The following is a 27,463-nucleotide window of genomic DNA, read 5'->3' on the forward strand; positions in this document are numbered from 1 at the left end:
AGCCGCGGGAGGGGCAACACCCGCATCCCTCGTCGCGTCAGCCGGCCGACGGGGAGAAGTCGAAGAGCGATGATGCTTCTTCGACTTCTTCTTGTGCTTCGACTTCCCCGACCTGGAAGACTTGGAAGAGTGATGATGGCTCAGTGACCGGTCCCTCGACCTCCCTCGCGACTCGGACCTCGAGCGTCGTGGAGCTGACTGCCAGCGGTCAGGAAGCATTTGGGACCGCTCCCGCAAGTCCTTTTAAGCCTTGGACCAGCAGCCAGAGCACGACTCAGGGTCGTGGTAGCGCTCCAGGCAAAAGAGGCACACACAGTGCGGATCCATAACAGACATCAGTCAGCTACAGACACCCAACGTGCAGCAGGAGTCGAAGACTCAAAAAGACATTGACAAAAGTCGCTCGAAAAGTTTGGTCAAAAAGTGACTGTGTACTGCTCTGTCCGGATCTGCAGAGGCTGTCGCGGAAAAAGAAAGAACTGACATCAGCGCGCGAGGGCGGCCTCTAAGTAGGTACCACGACGTTATCCCGGCGACCACAACGCCAACAACGGACACGGAGCCGACCAACTTTCCAGATCCAGTCCGACACCTGGGGCTAATTCTAAGGTAAGGAATCTATAACTAATATGTTTCTTTCAGATAATGGTGTTTACGAATTTCCCCAGCTACATGATGACTTCACTAAAACTAGAGATGTTTGGTATGAAACATCTCGTATTAATAAACCCACAATAATTCCAGTGATAGATTTATTAGGCCTTCTGTGGTCACAGTGCCCTGGGTACCTGTGGTACCATTTACTAGGGGCTGACCTCTTGGCCAGAGACGCAAATTGGGTATAGGCTTCAATGCAATTTTAGGGAAAGAACCTAGGCCTTGGGTACCTGATTAGCAGGAGCCCAGAGCACACTCAGTTAAAGTACATCAGCAATAAGTAACGGCAACCATGCAGAAAGAGGACACTTTCTCACACAGAGCATAGGCCTCTTTGGAGCCTCGCGCGCCCCAATCTCCAAGATAATGGGGACTGAAAGGTGGCCCTCACTTTACCTCCCCCACCTGAGGGGTGGGGGTTGGCAAAGTTGGGCAGACCTCCTTTCCTGGCTAGGTTTTTCCGCCGGTTCTCGCGCCCAAAAATGGGGGCCAGAACTGATTAGAGCCAGTTGCTGATAGCAGCAAAAGGCTGGGGCAGCCAACAAAGGTGGCAGGCCTTTGAAGCTCCCTCTTTGAGGGCCCTGCCCATACTACGGGAGGAGGCATGACCACTGCCCAGGATGGTCTTTGTATCCAGACCCAGACCCAGAGAACAGAAGCGCTCTAAAATGGGTCCAGAAACCGGTCTGGTGGCGGCAGATGGCTGGGAGCCAAGCTCCCTCTTTGAGGGCCCTGCCCATACTACGGGAGGAGGCATGACCACTGCCCAGGATGGTCTTTGTATCCAGACCCAGAGAACAGAAGCGCTCTAAAATGGGTCCAGAAACCGGTCTGGTGGCGGCAGATGGCTGGGAGCCAGTTGGGAACCACGCCTGTTTTTCAGGGGGCATCTCTAAGGTGCATACCAAGTGTATTCTTCATCAAATACCACACTGAATCAGAGTGGATTTATTGTGCTGGGAAGGTTAACACCAAGCTTCCCAGATTGGACTAAACCCATCATGGAGCTGTTAAGTTTGTGCTGACAAACTCCCAGCCCATACACTCAAAATAGCTCCACTGCACTTACAACGTCTGTTTGGCCCATGCCCTGTAGAGTCATATTGTTCTTGCAGCTATGCCCTCACCTGGGTATGGTGCACCCTGCCTTTAGAGCTGTAAGGCCTGCTAGAAGGATGACTTACCAATACCACAGGAAGTGCTGGTGGTCATGGCACACAGGCAGCTGTGCCATGTCGACTCTTCAGTCGAGCTTTTACCAAAACACACAGCCTGTCATGGCAGGGTGGGGGTGTTGAAGTGAGGGGTCTTGGAGGGTGGCACCATACAAACATTCTGCAGCCCTCAGAGTCCTTCTCTGATCGCAAGGCCCTTGGTACCAGGGGTACCTTTTACAAGGACTTGCATGTGTCCCAGAGTTGTGCCAATTGTGGGTACAAGGTACAGTTTTGGGAAAGAACAAGGGTGCTGGTGCCTGGTTAGCAGGATTCCAGTACAAACTCAGTCAAATTTGCATCCGGTATCTGGCAAATTGTTAGGGGATAACCATGCAAAAATGGGCACTATCCTACAATTGGGATAACAAAATCTGAGAAAGAGAGCAAGAGGGAATGCAGATGGAAAATGGCCCATGGAGACTCCAAGATACAACTGCACCCACATGATGAAATGTCGCTGCTTCATCCTGCCAACTACTGGAGTAGTTTTGACTGTCTGCCATAAAACCAAGTCGATATTTCAGAGTTACCAGAGAATAGTTCTCTCCAGACTTAGGTCAGTACTGAACCATTGTCTGAGCCCTCAGTATAGCTTGGCTGTTGGAGAAAAAAATTATTTTTCAAAGAGGTTAGAGCTTCATACAAAAATCAGAAGACAGCCCCATTGTTGCATAGTTCCTTTGTACTTACAGATGTGTCAGCCCCAAGTCCTGGTCGCTCTCTGTAGCCCAGACCACCTCCTCCGACATTCAGCTTCTTTCCTTTTCCACCCTTGAAGCGGGATTTTCGGAACCATGCATTCTACGAGTAAAAAAAAAAATAGTGTTAAGAAAATGTACAATTTGGTCTAGTTAATAAACGTAGGATGTGAAATGTTACATCATAACAAACAGTTTGTAGAAGAATGCAAATGCTACTTACCAGTATGCATCTGTTCTTGGCATGTAGGGCTGCTGACATTCATATCTGTGCATAGATCGCCGCCTAGTGTTGGGTCCGGATGATTGCACATTGTTGTCCTGGAAGAGTCTTCGAAGTATCACGAGATAGGTGGCTCCTCCCCTGGACTACAGTGCGCATGGGCATCGCCTCCATCCCCAGATTGTTTTTAGCCATTGGCCGAGATGGAGTGAACTATGTGAGTGATGCCCATGCTATGAGCATATATAAATATGAATACTGCAGCTGCTACAGGCGCCGGGGAGGAGGGCGGGCGATATGAATGTCAGCAGCCCTACATGCCAAGAACAGATGCATACTGGTAAGTAGCATTTGCAGTTCGAGGCATGTGGGCTGCTGAATTCATATCTGTGCATTGAATACATAGCAGTCCCTCCATTAGCGGCGGCCGCCCGTGCCAGCTGCAGCAGTTTGGAAAAGTGTCTTGAGAACAGCCTGCCCTACAGCTGCCTGCTGTTTAGAGTGCACGTCTACACAGTAATGTTTAGTAAAAGTATGTGTGGTAGACCATGTGGCTGCTCTACAAATATCCTCTAAGGGAATGTTCCCAAGGAAAGCCATAGAGGCCCCCAACTTTCTGGTGGAGTGGGCTCTTGGTGGAATTGTGAGAGTGCGTTTAGCTTTAGCGTAACAGATCTGAATGCATTTCACGATCCACCTAGCGATACCAGCTTTGGAAATAGCGTTACCCTTGTGGTGTGAGGCAAATGCAACGAAAAGTTGCTTGGTCTTTCGAAAATCCTTTGTCCTGTCAATGTAGTACATTAACGCTCTTTTAACGTCAAGGGTGTGGAGCATCCGCTCCGCCAGCGACTCAGGATTTTGAAAAAACACTGGCAACTCAATTGTCTGGTTTATGTGGAATTGAGATACAACCTTGGGTAGGAATTTAGGGTTAGTGCGGAGCACCACCCTGTTGGCATGGACTTGGAAAAAAGGTTCTTGGATGGTGCGGGCCTGCAACTCACTAACCCTCCGTAGCGATGTAATGGCTACTAAGAAAGCCACCTTCCAAGTCAGAAACTGAAGCTCACAAGAGTGTAGTGGCTCGAAAGGAGGACCCATCAGCCTTGTAAGAACCACATTGAGGTTCCATTCTGGAGCTGGTGGTGTCCGTGGTGGAATGACCCTTTTGAGTCCTTCCAGAAATGCCTTGATAGCAGGAACCTTGAAAAGTGATAGGTGTTGCCTATTCTGGAGGTATGCGGCCATCGCAGACAGGTGAATGCGGATGGAAGAATACGCCAAATTGCATTGGTACAGATGGAATAGGTAACATATGATGTTCTGAATGGAAGCATCTAGCGGGTTAATGTTGTGGTTTGCACAATAAATGACAAACCGCTTCCATTTAGCCGCATAACATGCTCTAGTAGTGGGCTTTCTTGCCTCCCGAATGATGTCCATGCAATCGGGGGGAAGATTGAGGTAGCCAAACTCTAGGACTTCAGGAGCCAGATCGCCAGGTTGAGCTGTTGCGGATCTGGGTGCCATGGCTCTGCGTCAGAAGGCTGGGTGTGAGATGAAGCCTTTGATGCGGTACCACGGAAAGTTCCAGAAACGTGGTGTACCATGGTTGGCGAGCCCACGTTGGAGCAACCAGGATGAGAGTCATCGAGTGCTGCCTGAGCTTGCGTGCCACCAGCGGTATCAGAGGTGCTGGGCGAAAAGCGTACGCAAATCTGCCTGACCAGTTCATCCATATCGCATTGCCCTGCGATTGCGGGTGTGGGAACCTGGCGGCGAAGCTTTGGCATTTTGCGTTCTCCCTTGTGGCGAACAGGTCTATCTCTGGATGACCCCACCTTTGGAAGTACGGTTGGAGTACTGATGGATGTATCTCCCACTCGTGCATTTGGTGGCTGTGCCTGCTGAGCAGGTCCGCCATCTGATTGTCTTTGCCTGGGAGATGTTCTGCCATCAGGAAAATGTTCCTTTGAATGGCCCACTTCCACATGCTCTGAGCCAGATGAGACAGCTGCGGAGAGTGTGTGCCCCCCTGTTTCTGAATGTAGTACATGGCCGTCATGTTGTCTGTCCGGATCAACGCGACCTTGTTGCACAGATGTACTTTGAATGCCTTTAAGGCCATGAAGATCACCATCAGTTCCAATACATTGATGTGCATCTTCCTTTGCTGTAGTGTCCATAGTCCCTGCACTGTGTAGTGGAGTACATGCGCTCCCCATCCCTGGAGAGAAGCGTCCGTCGTCAGAATAATCTGTGGCACAGGCTCTTGGAACGGTCGGCCCTTGCAAAGGTTTTGTGGATTCCACCAATGCAGAGAGTTGTACGCCCGACCGCTCACCAACACTAGGTCTGTTAGTTGCCCGTGAGCCTGATTCCACTGACGTGCTAGGCACTCCTGACGCTGACGCATATGTAACCTCGCGTGCGGGACAATGGAGATGCAGGAGGCCATCATGCCTATCAACTGCATGAACACCTTCGCTGGAAGCGAGTGCTGAGGTCTGAATCGTTGGATCAGCGTCTGAATACTGGCGACTCTCACTGAATTTGGCTGCGCAGTGGCTGCCAGAGTGTCTGTCGCGCCCAGATACTGCCGTATGTGGGCGGGCTGGATATGGGATTTTGGGTAATTCAGTGAGAATCCCAGATCGTGCAGGAAATGAATGGTGCGGGACACGTGGTCGGCGCACTGGTGTTCCGACTGTGCTTGAATGAGCCAGTCGTCCAGATAGGGGTAGACGTGGATGTTTTGACGTCTTAGATGCGCCGCCACAGTCGCCAGGCACTTTGTAAAGACCCTGGGCGCTGTGGTGACCCCGAAAGGCAGAACCCTGAACTGGTAGTGCTGGTCTTGAATTGTGAACCTGAGGTACTTCCTGTGTGAAGGATGCAGGGTAATGTGAAAGTATGCATCCTTGAGATCCAGAGTAGCCAGGAAGTCCCCCTGCCGAAGCAGAGGGAGAACCTGCTGCAACGTGAGCATATGGAAGTGTTCTGACAGAATGTACCAGTTGAGGGGCCTGAGGTCCAGGATGGGCCTGAGGGATCCGTCCTTTTTGGGGATTAGAAAGTACAGAGAGTAAACTCCTGTTCCCCTTTCTTGCAGTGGCACGAGCTCTATTGCCCCTTTTTGCAGCATGACTATGACCTCCTGCTGCAACAAGTGCAAGTGCTCGCCGGACATAGGACGGTTTTTTGGAGGTATGTTTGGTGGAGTGGAAGTAAGTTCCAGACAGTAACCGTACTGGATAAGAGATTTGACCCACCTGTCCGTGGTGATGGATTTCCACACGGACAGGAACTGCTGGAGTCTCCCCCCGACCGGTGTTGTGTGGTCGGGGGCAGTGACAAGGCGTCACTGTTTGTTGGTGGTGGAGGACCTGGAGCTGTTGTTTCCACGTCCCCTGCCTTTGACGTTGTTGCCCCTGTAACCACCTCTACCCTTGTTGGTGTATGAGGTCTGTGTGTTGCTTTTATAGTACTGCGTGGATTGCGATGACTGACCCCTTCAGGTGCCTCTGTTATTGGAGCGGCGAAAGGAACCACCCCGAAACTGCTGGGACTGGAGGGCCCCCATAGACTTAGCAGTGTCCGTGTCTTTTTTCATTTTTTCAAGGGTTGCATCCACTTCAGGGCCAAACAGGTGGTCTGGATTAACTGTTTGATTTAAGATGGTTGTCTGTATGTCTGGTTTGAAGCCTGATATTCTAAGCCATGCATGCCTACGCAGTAACACGCTAGTGTTTATAGCCCTGGAGGCGGTATCGGCCACGTCCAGTGCACACTTAATGGAAGCATTGGTGATTAGCTTCCCCTCCTGAATTAACATTTCAGCTCCCTCTTTGTACTGATCAGGTAAGTGCTGAAGAAGTGTTTCTAGGGTGTCGTAATGCGCCCAATCGTAGCGTGCAAGTAGGGCCTGCGTGTTTGAAATGCGCCAAATATTAGCTGCCTGCGCAGCAATACGTTTTCCTGAGGCTTCAAAGATGTTCGATTCTTTGTCTGGGGGAGGAGCATCACCCGTGGTCTGCGAGTTTGCCCGCTTGCGTGCGTTGGATACAACCAAAGAATCCAGTGGCAAGTGTCCCTTGATGTACGTTGGATCAGTGGGCGCTGCCTTGTATTTCTTGTCAATACGAGGATTGATGACTCGCGCCCGAGTGGGCTCCCTGAAAACCTCTGGCGCGTGCTTCAGCACTCCCTTGAGCATAGGCAATGTCTTGACCGACTTTTCAGCCACTGAGAAAGTGTCAAACAGAAAATCGACATCCATTGGGTCCGCATGGAGGTCAACATCATGATTAGCTGTAGCTCTCTCAATTAGAGCGTTGAAGGCTGCAGAGTCCTCCGTTGGAGAAGTTTTCGCTGCAAAAAGCTGCGGTTCGTGACTTGACTGAGGGTCCTCAGTGTCGCCTCCAGCAGACCAAGGTTCATTGACCTCCTCCGGATCCGAGTACGCTGGATAATTGTACTCGTCCTCCTCATCTCTGTCACCTTCCCCAGCGTTAGAATGAGTTGGTGAGAGTTCTAGATTTTGTGGAGATGCAGGCTCTATAGGGGCAGAAGTACCCGCAGAGTCCAACTTCTTTTTGAGTGGAATACGAAAATGTTCTAACACAGGCTCTGAGGTGATCTTCCTTTTAAGGAGAGAGAGTTTGCCTGTGTTGGCGTCGATGACAACCTCTCGACGCTCCTCGTCCGCGAGTGGCTGGAGCCGAGGCTTCGGCACCACCGATGACGCTTTAGGCGTCGACACCAGCTTCAAGGGCACCCCGGCCCCATGTCTTGGAGCGAAAGCCTTCGGCGTCGTCTTCGGCGGCAGCGTGAAGTGGATCGGTGCCTGCGCTTTTGCCGGTTTCTGTGAAGGCTTCGGCACCACATCCTTCGGTTCAGGAGCCGATGCGTCCTTCCGAATACGTTGAAGGGATTCCGTGACCTTTTTGGTTAAGGACGGGGAGGGCTGGCCCGGCCCGAGCGATTCCCCCGAGTCCGGAATAGGGTCGGCGATCAAAGGCACGGTCTTCGGAGCCGACACATCACCACCCTTGGCCTTGACGACCGGAATTGGCGCAGCCAGAGCTTTGGGGTCGTCTTGACGCTTCTTCGAGGCCTTTCTCGGGTCATCGACCTCGACCATCTTCGGCGCCGACACGGCCGCGTCGGTCGTCCTCGCCTTCGGCTTCGACACCGGGGTCTTCGGGTCGGCCGTCTTGGCGTGGCTCTTGATGACGGCGGCCATTTTGGACCTTTTAGGCGCTGAGGCCTCTGGAGCCTTCTGTCCCACCAGTGCGACTTTCACTTTCGGTTTCGATACCGTTGGTGTGGACCCTGATGGTTTCACTTTCGGTTTCTTTACTGGGAGTGGCGCATCACCAATGTCCGTCGCCGGGCCTGGAGGCGGGGTCGTGGGACGAGTATTGAGGTCTTTGGTAAGGCCCGAAGGCGATCCCTCGACCTGGGCCGTATAATGGGGATTGACCCCTGAGTCAGTCTGAGGATGCTCCTCCTCTGAGCTATCCTCCACGGTGGCAATGGCCCCGTCGTCGTCCCCTACCTCTCCGACGACTTCCTCAAACTCCTCGTCCTCCGCGTTGTAGTTGTCATCCTCCGACGCCGGGCTGGAGTCCGAAACTTGTAAGACGGTGTCGTGCTCAACGTCTTCCTCGATGATGTTGTCTGGCGGGGGCGCTGATAACTGGGCCTGGAGTCTAGCGGCCCGACGAATCTTGAGAGTCTTCTTACACCGGAACTTGGAGCAGGCCATACACCTGGCCTCATCGTGGTCCGGCGACAAACACTTGTTGCACACTGGGTGCACGTCGAGGTGTGAATTCTTTGAGGTTCGTTCCATGTTAAGTAGTCTGGAGCGTCGTGTAGGCCCGTCCGCGCCGACAGCACGCGGAAGGGCAGCAAGTGTTCGGAGCTGAGGAATAAACAGACCCGAACGATGGACAATACCGACGCTAATCCTAAAGACCTTTTGGTCTCAAGTAAGGAAAGTTATACAACTATCGATTCCGACAGAGGGAACCGAAACACATCCGAACCCAATGGCGGAAAAAAACAATCTGGGGATGGAGGCGATGCCCATAAGCACTGTAGTCCAGGGGAGGAGCCACCTATCTTGTGATACTTCGAAGACTCTTCCAGGACAACAATGTGCAATCATCCGGACCCAACACTAGGCGGCGATCTATGCACAGATATGAATTCAGCAGCCCACATGCCTCGAACTGGGATTGTTGTGGCAGATTCTTCTGACCCCTAGAATAGAAACAGTACTTACCTGTAAATATCAGGATGCAACTTGCTCCTGAACTACGGATTTGCAACGTGACCTACTCTGCCTGGTTACAGTTTTCTTTTTTCACTGGATGCAATATATTTTTACTTACATTTTTTAAACATGAATTCAAAATACTCCGTTTCCCTAACTGTTTTATTTATAAAAATGGAAATCTATTGCTGATTAGCGTGTCATTTTGTAACGATGCCTCCCGGGTCAACAGCTGTTCAGACGACTGCATGTAGAATGGAAAAAAATCTTGGTATACAAGTCGCTCTCCCTTTAACTTTTAGTCTGACAACCTACAACCCTCCCAACAAGACATCTACGATGTCAACATATGTGGGTTTGTAATGTAGAGACGATCAAGAGCTATTTCTTTTTATTTTTTTTAAATATAACTAACCGCCTCCAGTTCAGAACCTATAGCAGAATTAATGAATTAACTTAAGTCTTGTCATCTTTCCTGGACTGTAGAGGGCAATGTACTAGTGCAGTCCTGAAAAATTCAATGGAGAGTCAGTTATTTCAGGGTAATGATCTGCCCCAAAAAGTGATGTCATTAGTTCAATTAACCTAACTACCTTTCTATTACCATGAGAAGGCCTTCTTTATAATCAAGAAAGGGTGAATAAGCTTGCATTGCTGATTGGCTTCTTTGCTCTACTCTGCCAAAACTCCAAAAAATGTTGAGTGCTTATTTTCCTTCCGAATTATGCACAATAGAAATTCACCATCCATTACAAGCGGAGAAAAAATGCATTGTACTGGTAATGAATAGAAACTATAGCATAAAACAGTACGGTGCAACCTGACCCCCCACATCTGGACGTAAAAACAGCTATGTTACAATACAGAGCAGGCAAGGCTTTAGACTTGAACTGCCAAATTAAATAATTTTTAGCATTTACAATATTAATCGGACAGTTACATCAAGTGTTATTGAGTAGAGTCCTGTAGCAAGAAGTACAAGTTGCAAAATGGTCTGACTTAAACTGGTGAGGTGTGCCTGAATGCATTTCTAATAGGAGAGCAAATAAAACTGCCATGTTTTCATTGAAACTATAGCACAACTACTGAATTGGTCTGCAGATTTCAATAATCCACTTCTTTTTAAAAATCTACTTTTAACGAGTCTGGATTGGAAGCTCTTAGAAATGCCATTCTAGCAACATTAAAGTAAAAATGATTGGTGACTATACAGTATTACAAATGTCACAAGAATGAATAGAAATGTTGCTAACCCTACTGTCTTTCTCCAGTCAACAACTGTTGCTCAGCTGGCTGACCACAGAGCACCTGTAATTATTTCTGTCAGAATAGTCTTGCCATTTGTAGGTGCAACACAACAGATGATCTTGTGATTTGGTATCTGAGGGCTATTTGTGTATAATATTACAGTAAGGTATACATCTTTCCAATCTAACTGCTCATTGTACCCATACAGTTGGCTTTCTAGCTTGTTTAAGGATTTGCAGAAACTTCTCCAGAAGCTAGGGCTAGCCAAACTGTAAGAGTTAAGGTGCCAAACTGCAAGCTTTAGTGTGCTGAGGTTGGGGTAAAGGAGATGACCATAATGCTATGTGATGTGATCTGAGTGCAATGGTAGCTTTTCAAAAGAAAAGACTGACATTTTTTGTAGCCAGTACCACAGCTGCTTACCCCAGGTCAAACCTATGGATGCACATAAGGGAGGACTCTGATGGTTAGTGGCATACAGGAGGAGTTTGAGGGTGGAGATTGTTTAGGGGTCAAGGAAAGACCAGGCCAGTAACACGTTTATGTTGTTACCCCATTGCAGTTTATACTGACCATTTAGCTCCACTAACATTAGATCTTTCCATTGACCAGTTGCTTGCGACTGCGGTCTGGCAAGCACTGTTGCAGAGGGCACATCTGCTGTTGTGTTCTATCTAGGACCCCGATCAATATTGTGACCTAATGCCCCTATACGGCTATAATCAATTCATACCCCTATAATGGCATAAACGATCAGGCCATATTTCAGAAACTCGCCTCTGCAGCTCATTACAGTACATGACACAGCAGAAGCCACTATCTTAGATTCCTAGATTACACTCCGAGTTCTTTCAACAGATAAAACCCCCAGCAACCTGGGAAAACCCCGCTTACTTTGTTTTTATTAGTAATAGAACTCTAATGAGCACTGTAAGAACGACCAGTTCCGAGTGACATCTTTATTGACGTCTTATGTCCAAAAACTTACGTCAAACAAGGCACCTTCCAGGTATAAATATTACCAACGTTGCCTTAAGCAAGAGCGATGGTGTGGTGAATACAGGAGCAGAAACAGCTGTCTCTTGCAGAGCCCAGCAGATGCGAGAAGCCCACGGACGCTGCCCCTCCTCCTCCTTGACGGGCTGAGAGAGACGCTGTCTTTTCTCCTGCCGAGAAAATCCAGCTCCGGCGTTTCCAGCCTACCCTTGCGGGTGACTGTAATATCGAGTCCTGAAAGGAGATACCAGCCCTCCAACATTCTATTCCAGAGGTATGGTGTTGACTAAACCCTTAGAGAGAATTCTTGCAGCAAACTCTTGGCAAAACCAACTTAACTAAACTGCTACTTACTCCCTCCCAAGTATTAGGCTTAGGTCAGGTACACTGGGGTAGGCGTAGTTAGAAGCACCAGTTGAGGACGTTAGCATAATGTATATATGACTGTATATATTTTATTCATTTTAACTATCGTATGGCTAAGAAACCATACCAATGCTTTTATAGTATTATTTCGCAATACTCATTTTACTGTACGCACTTTTTATAATAACAAGTCTTGCAATTGTGGAAATTCATTTCTCTTGCATGAGAAGAAAGACTGTTCAATAAATGATACCTTTTATTGAAAACGCCCGTCTCTCTATTCTCTGCATCTTGGTGAAAGTAATCTGCACAACTGAGTGAAATAGCTGTCTATTGTTTCACACGACTCTAGAGATTGACTCTTATTCTAAGGAGCAAAGTTGTCATGTTTATGCGGTTGTTGGAAAACTGAATCCCTTCTTGTCTGTGCCATGGAAGCTGATCACTTCCTATTCAGTCAAGAAAGTTTCCAGTGACCTCTGAGCTAGTTGGTACAAACCCAATTAAGTCTAACATAGTCAGTAGAGACCTGGAAGACCGCACTTCTACGTCTACACTGCTGTTTATGTTATTCCAATGCGCAGGGCCTATAGGGAAAATAGGAACTACACCACACTGCAATCAAGCATTAGGGGCTCTCATTGCTGGAGTAAGCTTTGTCGGTTACTGTATTGAATATGGATCGCAAGAACAGTAGTGTTTGGTGGGAACTAGGGTAACAGTTTCTCTTCATTGGCAATGAACCAAAAAAGTGTGGAAGGGAGACATGCCTTGTTGAGTGTAAGGAATACAAGTTACTTACCTGTAACTTTGGTTCCCCAGTATTGGTAACTTTCATAGATTCCCATGCTTTGTATCATTCCCCCGTCGTCGGAATGGGAGCCTCGGTAAATAAAAAATACCATAGCAGTAAATACAAAAGAGAAAACTAGGCCTATGCCTCATCTCATTTTGTAGCCTATCCGCCTCTTTTTGTAAAAGAGACCAAGAATTCTGTACCAACCAATCAGCACTGCCTCACCCCTTAGAACCCTCCTGAGAGAGCCTCAGATTTTCATAGCCGTTGTGCAACAGCCACTATCTCAGCCAATCCAGATTTAGCCAGCGACAGTATATATGGCAAAATCTGATGCAGAACCTCTTCCATTTCGCCCTATAAGTTCTGTTCGTACTTGGAGATCGAGCTTGAGACAAGATGTCCCTACACTCCTTGGTGAGGTTAAAATTCTGAAATTCCCTGTATTCAGGAGCCACGCTGTCAAGTTAAGCGAGCTCGGGTCTGGATGGAATACTTGACCCTGAGACCTCGTCAACAGAGAAGGCACCGGTTGCAGGCAAATTGGATGGTCCTGAGAAAGCAGGAGGAGTTCTGTGTACCAGAACTGTCGGGGCCACGCTGGTGCAATTAAGATCATCTTGCATGGCTCCACCTTGGCTTTCCTGATCAACCTCGGGATTAGAGGTAGTGGAGGAAAAGCGTAAAAAAATGTGCCGTACCAGGCAATCGAAAGCTCGTTCCCCAAGGACCCCGAATGGTGATCCCTGCTTGCATAGAATCGGGGTCCCCCAGACCGAGAACACCTCCTCCAGAATGGTTTGGTCTAACTCCCATTCGTGACTGATCAATTTCTGACGACTCAGCGCATCCGCTGTTATATTGAGCGAACCTGCGAGGTGTTCCGCTCTCAGAGCAATATTGTGAAGAATCGCCCAATCCCAAATCAGCTGAGCTTCTCTGGAGAGGGTCTGGGATCTCGTCCTGCCCTGCTTGTTGATATAGTGCATGGCTGTTGTGTTGTCCGTCCGGACCAGCACTGAACCATTCTGAATTTGTGGCAAAAAAGCCTGCAAGGCTAACCGAATGGCTTTGAGTTCGAACAGGTAGATGTGGCACTTGCGTTGAACTGGATCCCAGTGACCGCTCACGTGCAACTCTTGAAGCACCGCTCCCCAGCCTCCGTGGTGAGAACCATGGGAGACTGAGGAAGCGTGAAAGTTAATCCTTCCGCGATTTTGTCTTTCACCAACCACCAGTCGCATGCTTTTCTCATTACTGGGGTTACCGTAATCCTGTCGTCGAAAGAGCCCTCCACCTGGCACCATTGTTTGTCAAGCTGCTCTTGCAGTGGACCCATTCGCAGCCTGCAATGTGGAATCAATGGTATGCAGGATGAGATCGATCCGAGCAGGGACTTGTAGTCTTACCGACAGGGATTTCCTCTTTAGCAAGAGGCGAGCCGATAGCATCAATTTGCTTTGACGTTCCTCCGTTGGGTAAGCCTTGCAGCGTTTCGTGTCCAGAATGGATCCCAGAAACTTTGCTGATCTGGATAGTTGAAGGACCGATTTGTCCCTGTTGAGCCGAAGGCCCAGATGGTCAAACAGTTGGATGCAGGTCGTAATGGCTTTGGAAGTTTCCTGGAAAGATGGAGGCTTGACTAGCCAGTCATCCAGGTATGCGAAAACTTCCAGAGATTGTTTCCTGAGGAATGCTGCCACTGGGGCCAACACCTTCGTAAATATCTTTGGTGCAGACCGGAGACAGAAAGGAAGTACTTTGAACTGAAAATGGCTCTTCCCTACTGTGAAGCGTAAGTATTGCCTGTGAGCTGAATGGATCAGCACATGGAAATAAGCATCCTCTAAATCCAGAGTCGCCATGTAGTCTCCTGGATTTAGCAGACGAAGAATATCCTGGAGAGTGACCATCCTGAAGGATAGTTTGATGAGATAGGTGTTGAGCTCCCGTAGATCTAATATGGGGCGCCATTTTTCTGATGTTTTGCGAACCAGGAAGAACCAGGAATAAAACCCTTTCCCCCTTTGAGAAAGAGGTACAGGTTCTATTGCCCCCTTGATGAAAAGCTGGTGGGCTTTGAGACGTAGCAGTCCCAGATGTTTCGACTCGTTGGAGCCTGGAGCTCTGTTTGGAGGAAGATGTTGAAACTCCAACGTGTGACCACTGTGAACGATATTCAGGACCCACTGATCCGATGCAATAACTTTTCCAACTGCTTAGACAATAAGAAATCCTGCCCCCCCACTGATGTCATCGGAGAGGTAGGAACAGCAGAAAGAGCCGTGAGTCCGCTATTGACGTTTGGAGTTATTCCCTCCTTGACGATTTTGACGCCCTCTCTGTGATTGGCGAGAGAAAGACGCCGACTGGCCTTGGCGTTGATTGGAGTATTGGGGTTTGTAAGATTGGGAGGATTGCGAACATGATGAGTACCGCTGTTGGTTGCCACCTCTGTATGAGGAAAAACCTCTCCCTCTTGCACCTCTGAATGGAACTTTGCGATAGTTCAAAGACCCCCAAGGACTTCGCTGTGTCCGTGTCCTTTTTGATGCCTTAAAGGGCTTCATCGACATGCTTTCCGAAAAGCATGTCCCCATCGCATGGCAAGTCTAAAATCTTGTTCTGGACCTCCTGACAAAACCAGGTTGCCCGCAGCCAACCCAGGCGCCTTAACACAGCTGAACCCGCCAGGGCACGAAAAGCAGTAGTCGCTATATCCATAGCACAATCTATCACCTCCAAAAAGGAACGCTCTCCTTCCATCAGGACTTTCCTGGCCTCATCTTTCGCTGCATCTCGAAGCTGATCCACAAACGGGGATAAATCGTACCACATCTGGTGATCATACCTTCCCAAGATGGCAAGAGCATTAGAAGCTCGAACTAGTAGGCTGGCCATGGTAGAGAATCTTTTGCCCACATTGTCCAGACGTCTCCCTTCTTTGTCTGGCGGTGTTGTAAGTGGCGTCAATGGGTTTTTAGACTTGCTTTGTGCCGCTTGGGAAATGACGGAATCCGGTTTTGGTTGTCCAATCAAGCAAGCTGGACTGCCCTCTGGCGCTTTATACTTCTTCTCCAACAGGGGAAGAACAGGAATGGCTGTTGCCGGATTTTGCATGACCGTAATGCCCTCTGACCATACATGCTCTATAATAGGGATTGACCGAACAGACTTTCTATACTGCTCTTTAAAGTCATAAAGAAAGCAGTCTGTCTGAACGGAAGTAATCGGCAGGCCAAATCTTAGACACCATTTGCATAAGGTTATGGTAACCTCCAATATCAGCAGGAGAAGAGGTAGCCGTAACCAGCACTGGTGCATCCGGATCCTGAAGGTCATCATCATCATAACATCTATCTGGATCATGAGAAGGATCTTCCTGAGGATTCTCATCCGAGGAGACATCGTCCTCTTGAACAGTCACCACCTCTTGGTAACCTTCTCTGGTTTCTGGTTCCGTAACTTGTGAAACCACAGGTGTCACTGCCGCCGCAGGAGTAGTCGGAATAGGAGGAGAAGGAGGATGCTCCTGTTGTAAAGCAGGTTGCGATGGAAACCTTTTCCTATAATCCTGTAACATTAATTTTAAATCAGGAATTAAAGAAGACTGCATTGCCACCATCTCTTGGCGTAAGTTCTGTGGAGGCCTGACTTGTTTGGTATATTTGCGTCCTGTTCGTAATACTCCTCCAAATCTGTTTCTTGGCACTTTACATTTAAGTCCGATGGGCTGTAGGCATCCCCATAAAGACCATCATCACCCTCGTCATCAGACTCCTCATCGAACAACAGAGTGGGAGGCAGAGGTGTTACTCGTCTAGGAGAGGTCATCTCAGGAGTTATTTGTTGCCTTTTTAAGGAAATGCAAAGCTTTTGGGATCGTCGACGACCTTGTCGACGGACTCATAGTAATCGTCAACAGAACCGTAGACGGGACAGTCGACGGAGGAATGGATCTCGTCGACGGAGTTTTCAGCGTCGATGGAGCTGTCGATGAGCTAGTCGTCATCACCATTACAGCCGCTGTTGTCGACGTCGTCGTCACTACCTTCGCTGACGCAACCGTAGATATCGTCGACGAGCCGGAAACAGGCACTTTAAACGTCGACTCTGGTCTTTCTTTGATACGGTCGTCGACGTACCTGCTGATTTCGACATCGACGGACGTGGTTTCTTGTCAGGCTTTCTTTCCTGAGGGACGCCTTCTCCTTCTGAGATGGAGGAGAAGTAACAGAAATGTCTTTTTTCACATTCTTTGCAGTGTCCGACTCCGCAGCCTGTCCCAGGCTCTCCTTTTCACCTCGGTGAGGAGATTTAATGGGACTAACCTTTTCAGACCTCTCAGAGGTCTTTTGTAAGGTTTTGACAGGAGGCTCAGTAGAAGGGGATGACCTACCCCTCTTTCTGGATCTTCTGGAGGATGCAGCTGAAGAAGAGTCCTCATCCTCAGATGAAATAACCTCCTTGCGTGATTTCATCTTTTGCAGCCAAGTTAACAGGCGGCCCTCCGCACCACCGCACTGGAGACGCCCGTCTCCAAAATGGCCGCCCTCCTGAAATAATCCCAGCAAACTCGTTGCTTTCCCTGTCAGAGACTGTCTAATAGCACGAGCGCATTGCTGACAGGGAGATGACCTCTGTGTTGGGCTAGAGGGATGTCAATATCAGGAAACCAGCAACTGTTGTAAATCCCCAGCTCGCACTACTGAGAAGGGGCCGCCTGACCCCAAAATGGCCACCGATAAAGACAAACTTAAAAACAAAGAACTCGCTTACGCCAGCTTTTTTACCCATCGGAGATGAACAGAGTCTCACTGCCTGCATTCTCCAACAAGACATACAGCCCCCAGGCAGGAGATACGTGCCCCTGTCTGTTCAAACCTTATGCACCGTATGCAACCTTCCCCCCCTCTCCGCTCCTACTCTTTCCAGCTTCTATCCTCTGCCCTCACACCCTCACATGCCCTTGCCCTTTGTCTCCACCCTGTTTTTCTGTGAACCTTAGACAGACTTCCATTTGTCTCTGTGGTTGTCTCTTCCCTTATCCTCACTCCCTCTCCTCCCCTACTCCCCACTACTTTCTCTCGCCTTTCACTCCTCCCCCAATTGTATTGCTGATTTTTGATTTAATGTTTACTTTTTTATCTTCTAGTATATTGTTGAACCACATTGTTGCACTTCCTGTCGTCTCTCCTATCGTCTCCTACCGCATCCTCACTCTATTTATGTCTCTCCCTCACTCCTCTCTCAATGTTTTGAGACTGAACTATTTTGTCTGATGCCCGATGGAGCTACTTGGTTTAGCTATAGGGGAGATGGGTCTTGGATTCCCTCCTTGGTCGTCACCTACCCAGTCGGTCTTTAGGCAGACTTTTTTTCGTCTCTCCTTATTGTCTCTTCCCTAGCCCCTATCCTCTCTCCCTTGAATGTCTCCCCTTGTCTGCTACTCTGCCTACGCCCTGTCCTTTGGGCCCTTTGACTAAGCACTCATTCTCCCCTTGTTGGGGAAAGATCCAATATTTATACTCTGGAGTCTCTGCGAACCCGCTGAGTGAGTCCACTGCGCCAAGGGAGCCACTCACACTTGAGGTATGGTATGGCACCCCTTGCCAAAGCACTCCCTCTCCCTTTTTTGGGGAAGGATCCAATATGTAGGCCTTGGAGTCTCAGAGACCTCTCTGAGAGAGTACACTGCGTAAAGGGAGCCTTTCGCAATAGAGATAGGGAAGGGATACCACTTCCCTTGGGATCACAGCTTACTGGAATTTGGACGTTGCCTTGACTCGTCTACCGGTTTGTGTCCCCGTCACCATTCCCCTCTTTTCCCCATGCTGTGTCTCTCACCCTCCCCTCCTCTTTCCCACCTTCTTTATCTGTCTACTTCCCCTACTCCAACCCGTCCCCCTGAATCTCTCACCTTGCCTTCTTTTCCCCTTACGTTTTTGTGCTTGTTTTTCTCGACCTTACAAGTAACTATGTAGCCATGCCCTAAGAACTGTGTAACCTTTGTAACGATGTAACGTGTAACTAATGATCTGATGCTCATGTAAAGCGCTCTGATACCTCCAGGTCTAGCCAGCGCTAAATAAAACTTTTAAAATAAATAAATAAATAAATAAATCTTACAATCTGTGGCCTTTTGGTCAGGGTACAAGTAGTAGATACAGTCATCATGCTTGTCCTCTACAAACAGTCTCTTTTCAGAACAAGTAGCACAAGCTCTAAATAGTGCCTTCTTTTCCTTGTCAGACATTGTAAATTTGAAGAGAAAAGTCAAAGAATTGAAGTTGAAGAAATAATCTGAGCAGAGCTCGGTGGAGACTTCCTAGCACAACGTGCGGTAGAAAAATCTGAGGCTCTCAGGAGGGTTCTAAGGGGTGAGGCAGTGCTGATTGGTTGGTACAGAATTCTTGGTCTCTTTTACAAAAAGAGGCGGATAGGCTACAAAATGAGATGAGGCATAGGCCTAGTTTTCTCTTTTGTATTTACTGCTATGGTACTTTTTATTTACCGAGGCTCCCATTCCGACGACGGGGGAATGATACAAAGCATGGGAATCTATGAAAGTTCCAATACTGGGGCAACAAAGTGTTGCACTCAGCTGCTGTTCTTTACCAACAAGTCATCAAGGTATGCACTGAAGATGCAGGACTACAATTGCTTGACTTTTGCTAAACACTCAAATAGTTATTGTGACCACAAAGGGCAGGACATTGACTAGATAATGAACTCCACTTACCAAAAACCTTGGGAAATGGCACTGAGCTGGCTGGATGGAACTGAGGTAGTAGGCATCCTCGAGACTGAAGCTCACCATTTAGTCCTGGCTGCAGAGCAGGGGGAATGATATCTTGCAAGAGTTGTGAACTTGATGTGCAAGATCATAAGAGTATTGGGCATAACGTCCCAACTTTCCTGAAAATTAGAAAGTAGAGGTACTAGATTCCTTGCTCTCGCCAGGGAGCACGGGCTGGTTTGATAGCTTTTTTTATTTTCTGGATTGACAGCGCAGATGTTGCCAAACAATTATGTGATCATCACTAGAGAGGAGCTTTGGCTCCGTCTACATGATGGGAGTCAGGATTACATGTTTTGATTGGACAGAAATTGTATACATCCACAAAAACAATACTTGCCCTCCACACAGATGTGATCATTTTGTTTATCCAGCCGCCCAAACTTGAACTTTCACGACACTGGAAAGCTATTAAATTGTCTTAGATTTAGGATGTTTTTTTCTTACAACAGCATTCATGGGAGGAGGGTAGCCATTAACCTACATGGATTTTTAGGTCTGGCTCGATAATGCAACTCACACCGACCTTTTAACCTACACTAATATTATTTAACAGTTCTAGCTTCCACACAAATACTTACCTGTTTCCTTGCTACTTACTTGTAATGCTTCACATTATCATACAACTTTCCTGTTAACCCAGACCTACTGGCATTGTCAATGCTTCCTAGAATAGTACCTACACATATTCCAGAAGTACACTAGGCTGTCTTGGCTATTCCTGTATTGGGCAGGGGGGTGGGGGGGGGGGGGGGGGTTGTTGTGTTGTATTGTATTAGGGGGTGTGTTGTGAAATTCCGGGCAGTAGCCTTGGTCGATAACTGAGAATCAACTGGTCTGAGGCTATATTTTCCCACTGGGTAAGGTATACCATGATACTTGACTTAACCAGTGTTGAGTTGTCAAGGGGGATGTGTGGAAGATCACTTATTGGAGGCAGAGGTGCCGTTGTTTTTGGAGCCTCTGGACTTACTGCAGTTGTGTCCCCAGAAATCCCCTATGGTGTAGGGCTTGGCCGTATAACTTTGAAAGGGCAGTTGCAGCTAGTCCAGCAGACAATGTGAATTGACTGATGTGTTTGCAGCTACTTCGGAGCTGGGCGTAATAAGTTTCAATAGAAACTGCGGGTGCCTGAAGCCACGCTGCTTGCAGGTAAGTAGATCAGTTGCAGCGGCCAAGCTCTGGGGGTTGGAGCAAGCAAGCTAACGTTTTTAGCCTGCTGTATTTGCACAGCACTAATTTGCCAGCCTTTTTACTTGTTTTTAAAATAGTTTTTCCTGATTCAGACTCCCTCTTTGCGGTCTCTCGGTTCTGTCGCCCCTCCCCGGTCCACCACGGGTGACGTCCCGTTTGAGTGGAGGGAGGACTAGGCGACTTCCAGTTTCTAGGGAGGTTAGCGGTCTAGTGGCCACTTTCCCCCTAAATAAAAACCGGATGCCCAGCTATACGCGCCGGGGGCGTGCCGAGGGCAAGCCGTCCGCACCCAGAACGCGGCCAGGGCCAGAAATGCTGCTGGTTTAGGACCAGACGTTTATTCGTATGCTAGAAAAGAACTTTAACTTTCAAAACAATAGCTAATATCTGCCAACCCCCTACACCCACAGAAAACATCAAAGGCTCTTTCTCCTGCCTTGCATGGAAATATACGTGCTATCATATGGCTGAAGAGATTGCACAGAATAAAGGGAAAATACAACCTAAACAACTATGTTGTGGCTTTATAAGCGCAAGATCTCTAGCGAAAAATGCTTTGCATATTCAAGACATGCTGAGTTTTTGGAACTTTGATTGCCTGTTCCTGGCTAACGGAATGTTCCAACACTAATATAACACAAGCGCTTCCTTTGGGTTATGCCATTTCCAGACTGGACAGAAACAGGCAGAAAGGAGGTGGTATAGCCATAATATATAAGGATCACCTGAAGTTCTCCATCTCCGATATTATGGAACTAAAGGAAGCATAAAGCTTCTGTTTTAGTTTTAAATTAGATAGTTGCATCACGTTTGCAGGGGCTCTGATTTACAGGCCACAGAGTTCTGCTTGTAAGTTTTTAGATACTTTGGGAGAAAGCATAAATTCCTTTGTGGTTAGATACTTAAATTTCACACTTCTAGGTGACTTTAATTTACATCTTGAAGCAGCAGATACATCTAACACCAACTCCTTTAGTGAAATTATAAATACATTAGGTCAGGGGTCTCCAAACCGGTCCTTGAGGGCCGGATCCATGCCAGTTTTTTGGATATCCCCATTGAGATACATGTAGTAATTTTAAAAATCTGGCATGGATCCGGCCCTCCAGGACCGGTTTGGAGACCCCTGCATTAGGGCTAAAACAGCTGATAGAGGGGGGCCACACATTAGGCGGGACACACCCTGGATGGAATATGCACTAATGCTGCCAATTTAGTCACAGCTCCTCCAGTTGGGATTACTTGGTCAGATCAAAAGTTAATCCCTTTTAAGCTGGACTTCAACAAAGTCCAACTAGATAAAAAACCCTGTGCGACCAGGCTTCACACAGAAGTGGAAAACTTGCTCTCTAATCATATCTGCAGAGCATAGCAGAAGCCGAACAACCCACTCTCACAGGGGACCCTGACAATGATAATCTATTTAATGAAAAAACTAGTTACTTGTACACTATGGTTCTCCAGTATTATATTTCATAGATTCACATGCTTATATCTTCCCCATCGTCATGGTGGGAGTCTCCCGGTAAAAGAATAACCATAGCAGTAGAAGAAAAAACTACCTGGAAACTATAGAGTAGTAAAACAATAGGCAACCTCTCCTCCTCATTATGTGGTCCAAACAACAGCCAATCAGCTGCCAGCACCAGCCTACACCATTCCCAGCAGAGCCACCGTACCTCAGATTTCCAACCACCTTCCCCGAATGCAAAACGTCCAAGCACAAGAAAAAGAAAAAAAGGAACTTACATGTTTTAAGGAGATCAACTTAGAACAAACCAGGCAAGCTATTCTTGCCTTTCGATATTTGTCCCCCAAAAATGTTACATGCGCTGGCGGATACCATAAATCCTATCATCAACCAGATCAATAATGCTATTTCAGGCTAGCCATTATCCCCGATAGCTGGAAAACTGCTGCTGTGAAGCAACTTCAAAAACAACTTTAAGATCCCACGACCTTTTCCAAGTTAAGGCCCATTTCATTGTTACCATGCTTGAGTAAAATTGCAGAGAAACTTGTTAACATCCAACTTAATGATTTCACGCAAGAAACGAACATCTTACACCCCAAGCAATCTGGCTTCCGACCACCTCATTCAACAGAATAAGTAATACTGCACACCACTGAGTCTCTAAAACTTGCCATGGATCAGGGAAAGGATGCAGTACTGGTTCTGATGGACTTGTCAGCGACGTTTGATACGGTCTCTCATGACATTCTGAGAAACAGGCTTGCATGCAGTGGAATTACGAATAATGCATTGGCCTGGATAACATCTTTTTTTGAGATGTTACAAATCGCAAGAAAAATGGCTGGCATCAGGGCTTCCTCAGGGCTCAGCCTTAAGCCCAACCCTTTTTAACCTTTATATGGCACCACTGCTTTTTCTGATGGACACTTATGATGTTGAATGCATCGCTTATGCAGATGACACAACTGATCCTCACCCTCGATAAAAATTCTACAGTGACGGAAGAAAAATTTCACCACTGTCTAACAGCAGTGATGGATTGGATGCAACAGAATCATCTGAAATTTAACAGCTCTAAAACTGAAATTATGCTGTTTGGCAAGACCAACGTATTCAGACCGGTCAAATGGAACAAGATTTTAGGAAGTCCTTAAAACCCTGGATCTTTGCTATCCCAGAAAACACTTATGTCTCTTATCTATTGCTCTGACTTTTCCCCCCCGCAAACAGCGCCAAGATACTCCTTGGAGTGAACGTTGCACTATATAAAAGTTCTTTCATTCGTTCATTCATACACCACCAGCGGAACAGGGGTGCCCAGGTGCAGGGTGCAAATTCAGCGGTGGGCACCCAACGCTTTCAAGGGAGAAATTGGTTTGGATAAACAAGCTGGAGGTGTCGCGCCAGAGGATGTAGGAGGGAGACCAGAGAGTTAAGTGAAGGTGTTGGGGGTCGTAGGAGCACAGTCTGTTCAGCTCACCAAGGTCCAGGGGCTTCGGTTACAGGGGTGTACTTAGACGTAGGATTCTTCTTACCGGAGCCAGTAGGAGCTAGACTCTGGATTCAGGCTGCAGGCACCACCATGGAGCCCATGAGGGGTTTGCCAACGCTGGACTTGGTCAGGATCGCTGAGTAACCTGTTCTAGATTGGTGGGCCACCTGGACTCTGGCCGGAAGCGTTGGGTGCAGAGTGGGCAGGACTTGTGGTTCAGGAGGGCACTAGAGTCCTTTGTGTAGGTTTCTTGGGGACAGATCTGCTATCCTCAGGAGTTCTGGGTTTTGTCAAAGAGCAGGCAGTCTTGCTCTGGAAGTCGCTGCCTGTAGGACAGGCGTTTTCTTCTTTAGTAGGGTCTTTGAAGCTGGAGACAGACTGGTAGAGCTAGGGCCAAGTCAGTGGGCGTCTTCGGGCTTCGCTGCACGTAGTCTTCTTCTTCCTTCTTAGGTGGGCAGGAACTAGTTTCGAGATCTGGGGACGCCACTTTAATACTAAATCTAGAGGCGTTTTAGAGGAGTAGCAGGTAGGGCCAATGGGCACCTTACCTAGGGTGACTACACACTCAATTAGGACACCCTTCTGTGGGAGAGAGCATAGCCCTAGCAATGATTTGGGAGGGGGGTCTCCCCATCTTCAAGATGGCAGGGACTGAAAGCTGTGTTTCACTTTGCCTACCCCACCTTAGCGTTGAGAGAGCAGAGGTGGGCACACCCATTCTTCTAGTTTTTCCCACCCAAAGTGGGGGTGAAAACCGGGAGCTGCCATCTGCTGCTAGCAGCAGAGGCTGGAGGTCAAATTACAAAGGCAGTATGCCTTTGAAACTTCTCTCTCTAGCAATGTGCCCATTCCGGGGGAGGAGGTTTGCCACCTCCGCCCAGGATGTGTATTGCTTCTGGTCCCAGAGAGCAGCGGATCTTGACTCATTGGTCCAGAAACATGTATGGTAGCGGCAAGCCGCCTACAGCCAGTCTGTGACCATAGCAGGGTTGGTAGGTTTTAAGGGGCACCTCTGAGGTGCCCTCTGCGTTCATGGTTCAATACATTCCACACTGGCATCAGTGTGGGTTTACTGGGAGGAGTAGTTTGGTGCCAACAAGGTGCTGTGGAACTTGAGTTAAGTTTCCAGATCATGTACGCTCTATGGCTTCCCTGGCATTGTAAGGGCATATCTGCATAATATTGAAAGGGCATATCTTCTCATGCAGATATCCTCATCACACCTGTGATATAACGCACCCTGCCTTACTGCTGGTAAGGTCTGCTAGAAGGGTGACATGCCTATACCTTAGGTAGTGCTAATTGGCATGGCACACAGGCAGTGTGCCATTGAAGGAAGTGACCCGATTAGGACCACCTGAGTCACTCGTGACCGCCTCTCAGCCTTCCATACAAATGAAGAGTCGGTCAGACAGTAGAGAATACAAACCAAAGTTATTTTATTAGTATTTGCTCAGGTGGAGTCCGATCTGACCAGCCTTCTAAGATAGCTGCGAGGGACTGACCCCCGTCCACACAGTAACACAAAATATACATTTCCAACTCCTCTAAAGTCCCGCCCAGACTTGAATTTTCCAGCCTGGGCACTAACAAACAAAAGGAGTACAGAAAGGCCAGCTACCATCTTGAGAACGGGTGCATGCTATCTTAGTTTCAAGGTTACTCTGCCCGTGCTCATCTCTTTGGAGTGGGAGCAGGGCTTACTCGAGAGGAAAGGTATGCAGAGACAGAACATCTATTCATTAGTGAGCTCAACCTTGAATAAACCTAAAGAGAAACAATCAAGACTTCTTTTCCTCTGAGGCAAACAGTATGAGACAGGAGCTTAATTTCGATCATGGTACAAAATGGCAGCTGAATACAAAATGGTGCCGTAAATGCTAACTTAACACCAATAATGCTAGAAGGAGTCGGCGAGACGCATTCTCAGTACAACCCCATGCAGGCTGTCGTTTTGTCTGCACCAGGCCATGCATGCTGCAGTGGCAGTTTGCAGGGCCTAGGTGAGAGGTTCCTAGGGGACCCTTGTAAAAAAGTGGCTCTGTATATACTGGACCAAAGTAAGGTACAGTGTTTACAGAGTCCACAGTCCCCAGAGGTTTGGCAAAGGCTAAAGTTAGATATAACCTTACTCTCTAAAGTGGTAGCTTGGTCGAGCAGTATGGCAGTATCAGAGGACAGTGTAAAGCATTTGTTGTACACACTCAGTCAGCAAATGGTCTCTCACACTCAAGAACTGAACTCTAGGGTCAATTGCTTGTATACAAATATATATTTGTTTTATTTTAGAACCAACAATAGGTATCAAAATATACTTTCTCAGAATGAGATACTTTTGTTAAATACTCTTCAAATAGGCAATAGACTTTTGAATCGAATATGCTACTTACCAGTATGCATCTGTTCTTGGCATGTAGGGCTGCTGACATTCATATCTGTGCATAGATCGCCGCCTAGTGTTGGGTCCGGATGATTGCACATTGTTGTCCTGGAAGAGTCTTCGAAGTATCACGAGATAGGTGGCTCCTCCCCTGGACTACAGTGCGCATAGGCATCGACTCCATCCTCAGATAGTTTCACTCCATCTTGGCCACAATGGCTAAAACAAAGTGAATGATGACCATGCTAGAAGTATGTGTGAATGCCACAGGCGCCGGGGAGGAGGGTGGGCGATATGAATGTCAGCAGCCCTACAAGCCAAGAACAGATGCATACTGGTAAGTAGCATATTCGGTTCGAGGCATGTGGGCTGCTGAATTCATATCTGTGCATAGAATACATAGCAGTCCCTCCATTAACGGCGGCCGCCCGAGCCAGCTGCAGCAGTTTGGAAAAGTGTTTTTAGAACAGCCTGCCCAACAGCTGCCTGCTGTTTGGAGTGCACATCAACACAATAATGCTTTGTAAATGTGTGTGTGGAAGACCATGTGGCTGCTCTACATATGTATTCCAAAGGAATATTTCCAAGGAATGCCATGGAGGACCCCAACTTTCTGGTGGAGTGGGCCCTTGGTGGAATGGTGAGAGTACGCTTGGCTTTCAGATAGTAGATCTGAATACATTTAACGATCCACCTAGCTATACCAGCCTTGGAAATGGGGTTACCTTTGTGGTGTGGTGCAAAGGCAACAAAGAGTTGTTTAGTTTTCCTAAAATCTTTGGTCCTATCAATGTAATACATTCTGTGTAAGTGTGTGGAGATGTAAGTGTGTGGAGCATTCTCTCCGCCAATGACTCAGGATTTTGGAAGAAAACAGGCAATTCAATAGTTTGGTTAATATGGAATTGAGACACAACTTTAGGAAGGAATTTAGGGTTAGTGCGAAGCACTACCCTGTTAGAATGAATTTGAATAAATGGCTCTTGGATAGTTAGTGCTTGTAGTTCACTAACTCGCCGCAGCGATGTAATCGCAATGAGGAAAGCCACTTTCCACGTCAAGAATTGAATCTCGCAGGAATGCAGTGGTTCAAAGGGAGTACCCATCAGCCGGGTGAGGACCACATTGAGGTTCCACTCCGGAGCTGGTGGAGTCCGCGGAGGAATGACTCGTTTGAGTCCTTCTAGAAAGGCCTTAATGGCAGGCACCCTGAAAAGTGAGAGGTGCTGTCTGTTCTGGAGATAAGCGGCCATCGCAGACAGATGTATGCGAATGGAAGCATAGGCCAGATTACATTTGTACAGATGGAAAAGGTAACAAATGATATTCTGAATAGATGCATCTAGCGGGTTAATGTTGTGGTCTGCACAATAAATAACAAACCGCTTCCATTTTGCCACATAGCATGCTCTGGTGGTGGGCTTCCTTGCCTCCCGAATGATGTCCATACAGTCAGAAGGCAAGTGCAGGTAGCCAAACTCTAAGACTTCAGGAGCCAGATCGCCAGGTTGAGCTGTTGCGGATTTGGATGCTGAATGTCGCCATGGCTCTGCGTCAGAAGGCTGGGTGTGAGGCGTAGCCTCTGATGCGGTACCACGGACGGTTCTAGAAACGTGGTTTACCATGGTTGGCGAGCC

At 47.8% G+C, this 27,463-nt stretch overlaps 1 protein-coding gene across 1 annotated transcript in view; it reads right to left on the bottom strand.

Annotated features, from left to right (window-relative positions):
• DDX42 (DEAD-box helicase 42) overlaps nucleotides 1-27,463 on the bottom strand; it is a 401,460-nt gene that overhangs the window by 62,094 nt on the left and 311,903 nt on the right. Inside the window, exon 16 of the mRNA XM_086923805.1 lies at nucleotides 2,565-2,675. Within this exon, the coding sequence (XP_086779931.1) occupies nucleotides 2,565-2,675 (111 nt within the window). The remainder of the gene's footprint in view (nucleotides 1-2,564; nucleotides 2,676-27,463) is intronic.

The sequence above is a fragment of the Lissotriton vulgaris genome, chromosome 5, assembly GCF_964263255.1.
Source record: "Lissotriton vulgaris chromosome 5, aLisVul1.2, whole genome shotgun sequence".
Taxonomy (NCBI): domain Eukaryota; kingdom Metazoa; phylum Chordata; class Amphibia; order Caudata; family Salamandridae; genus Lissotriton; species Lissotriton vulgaris.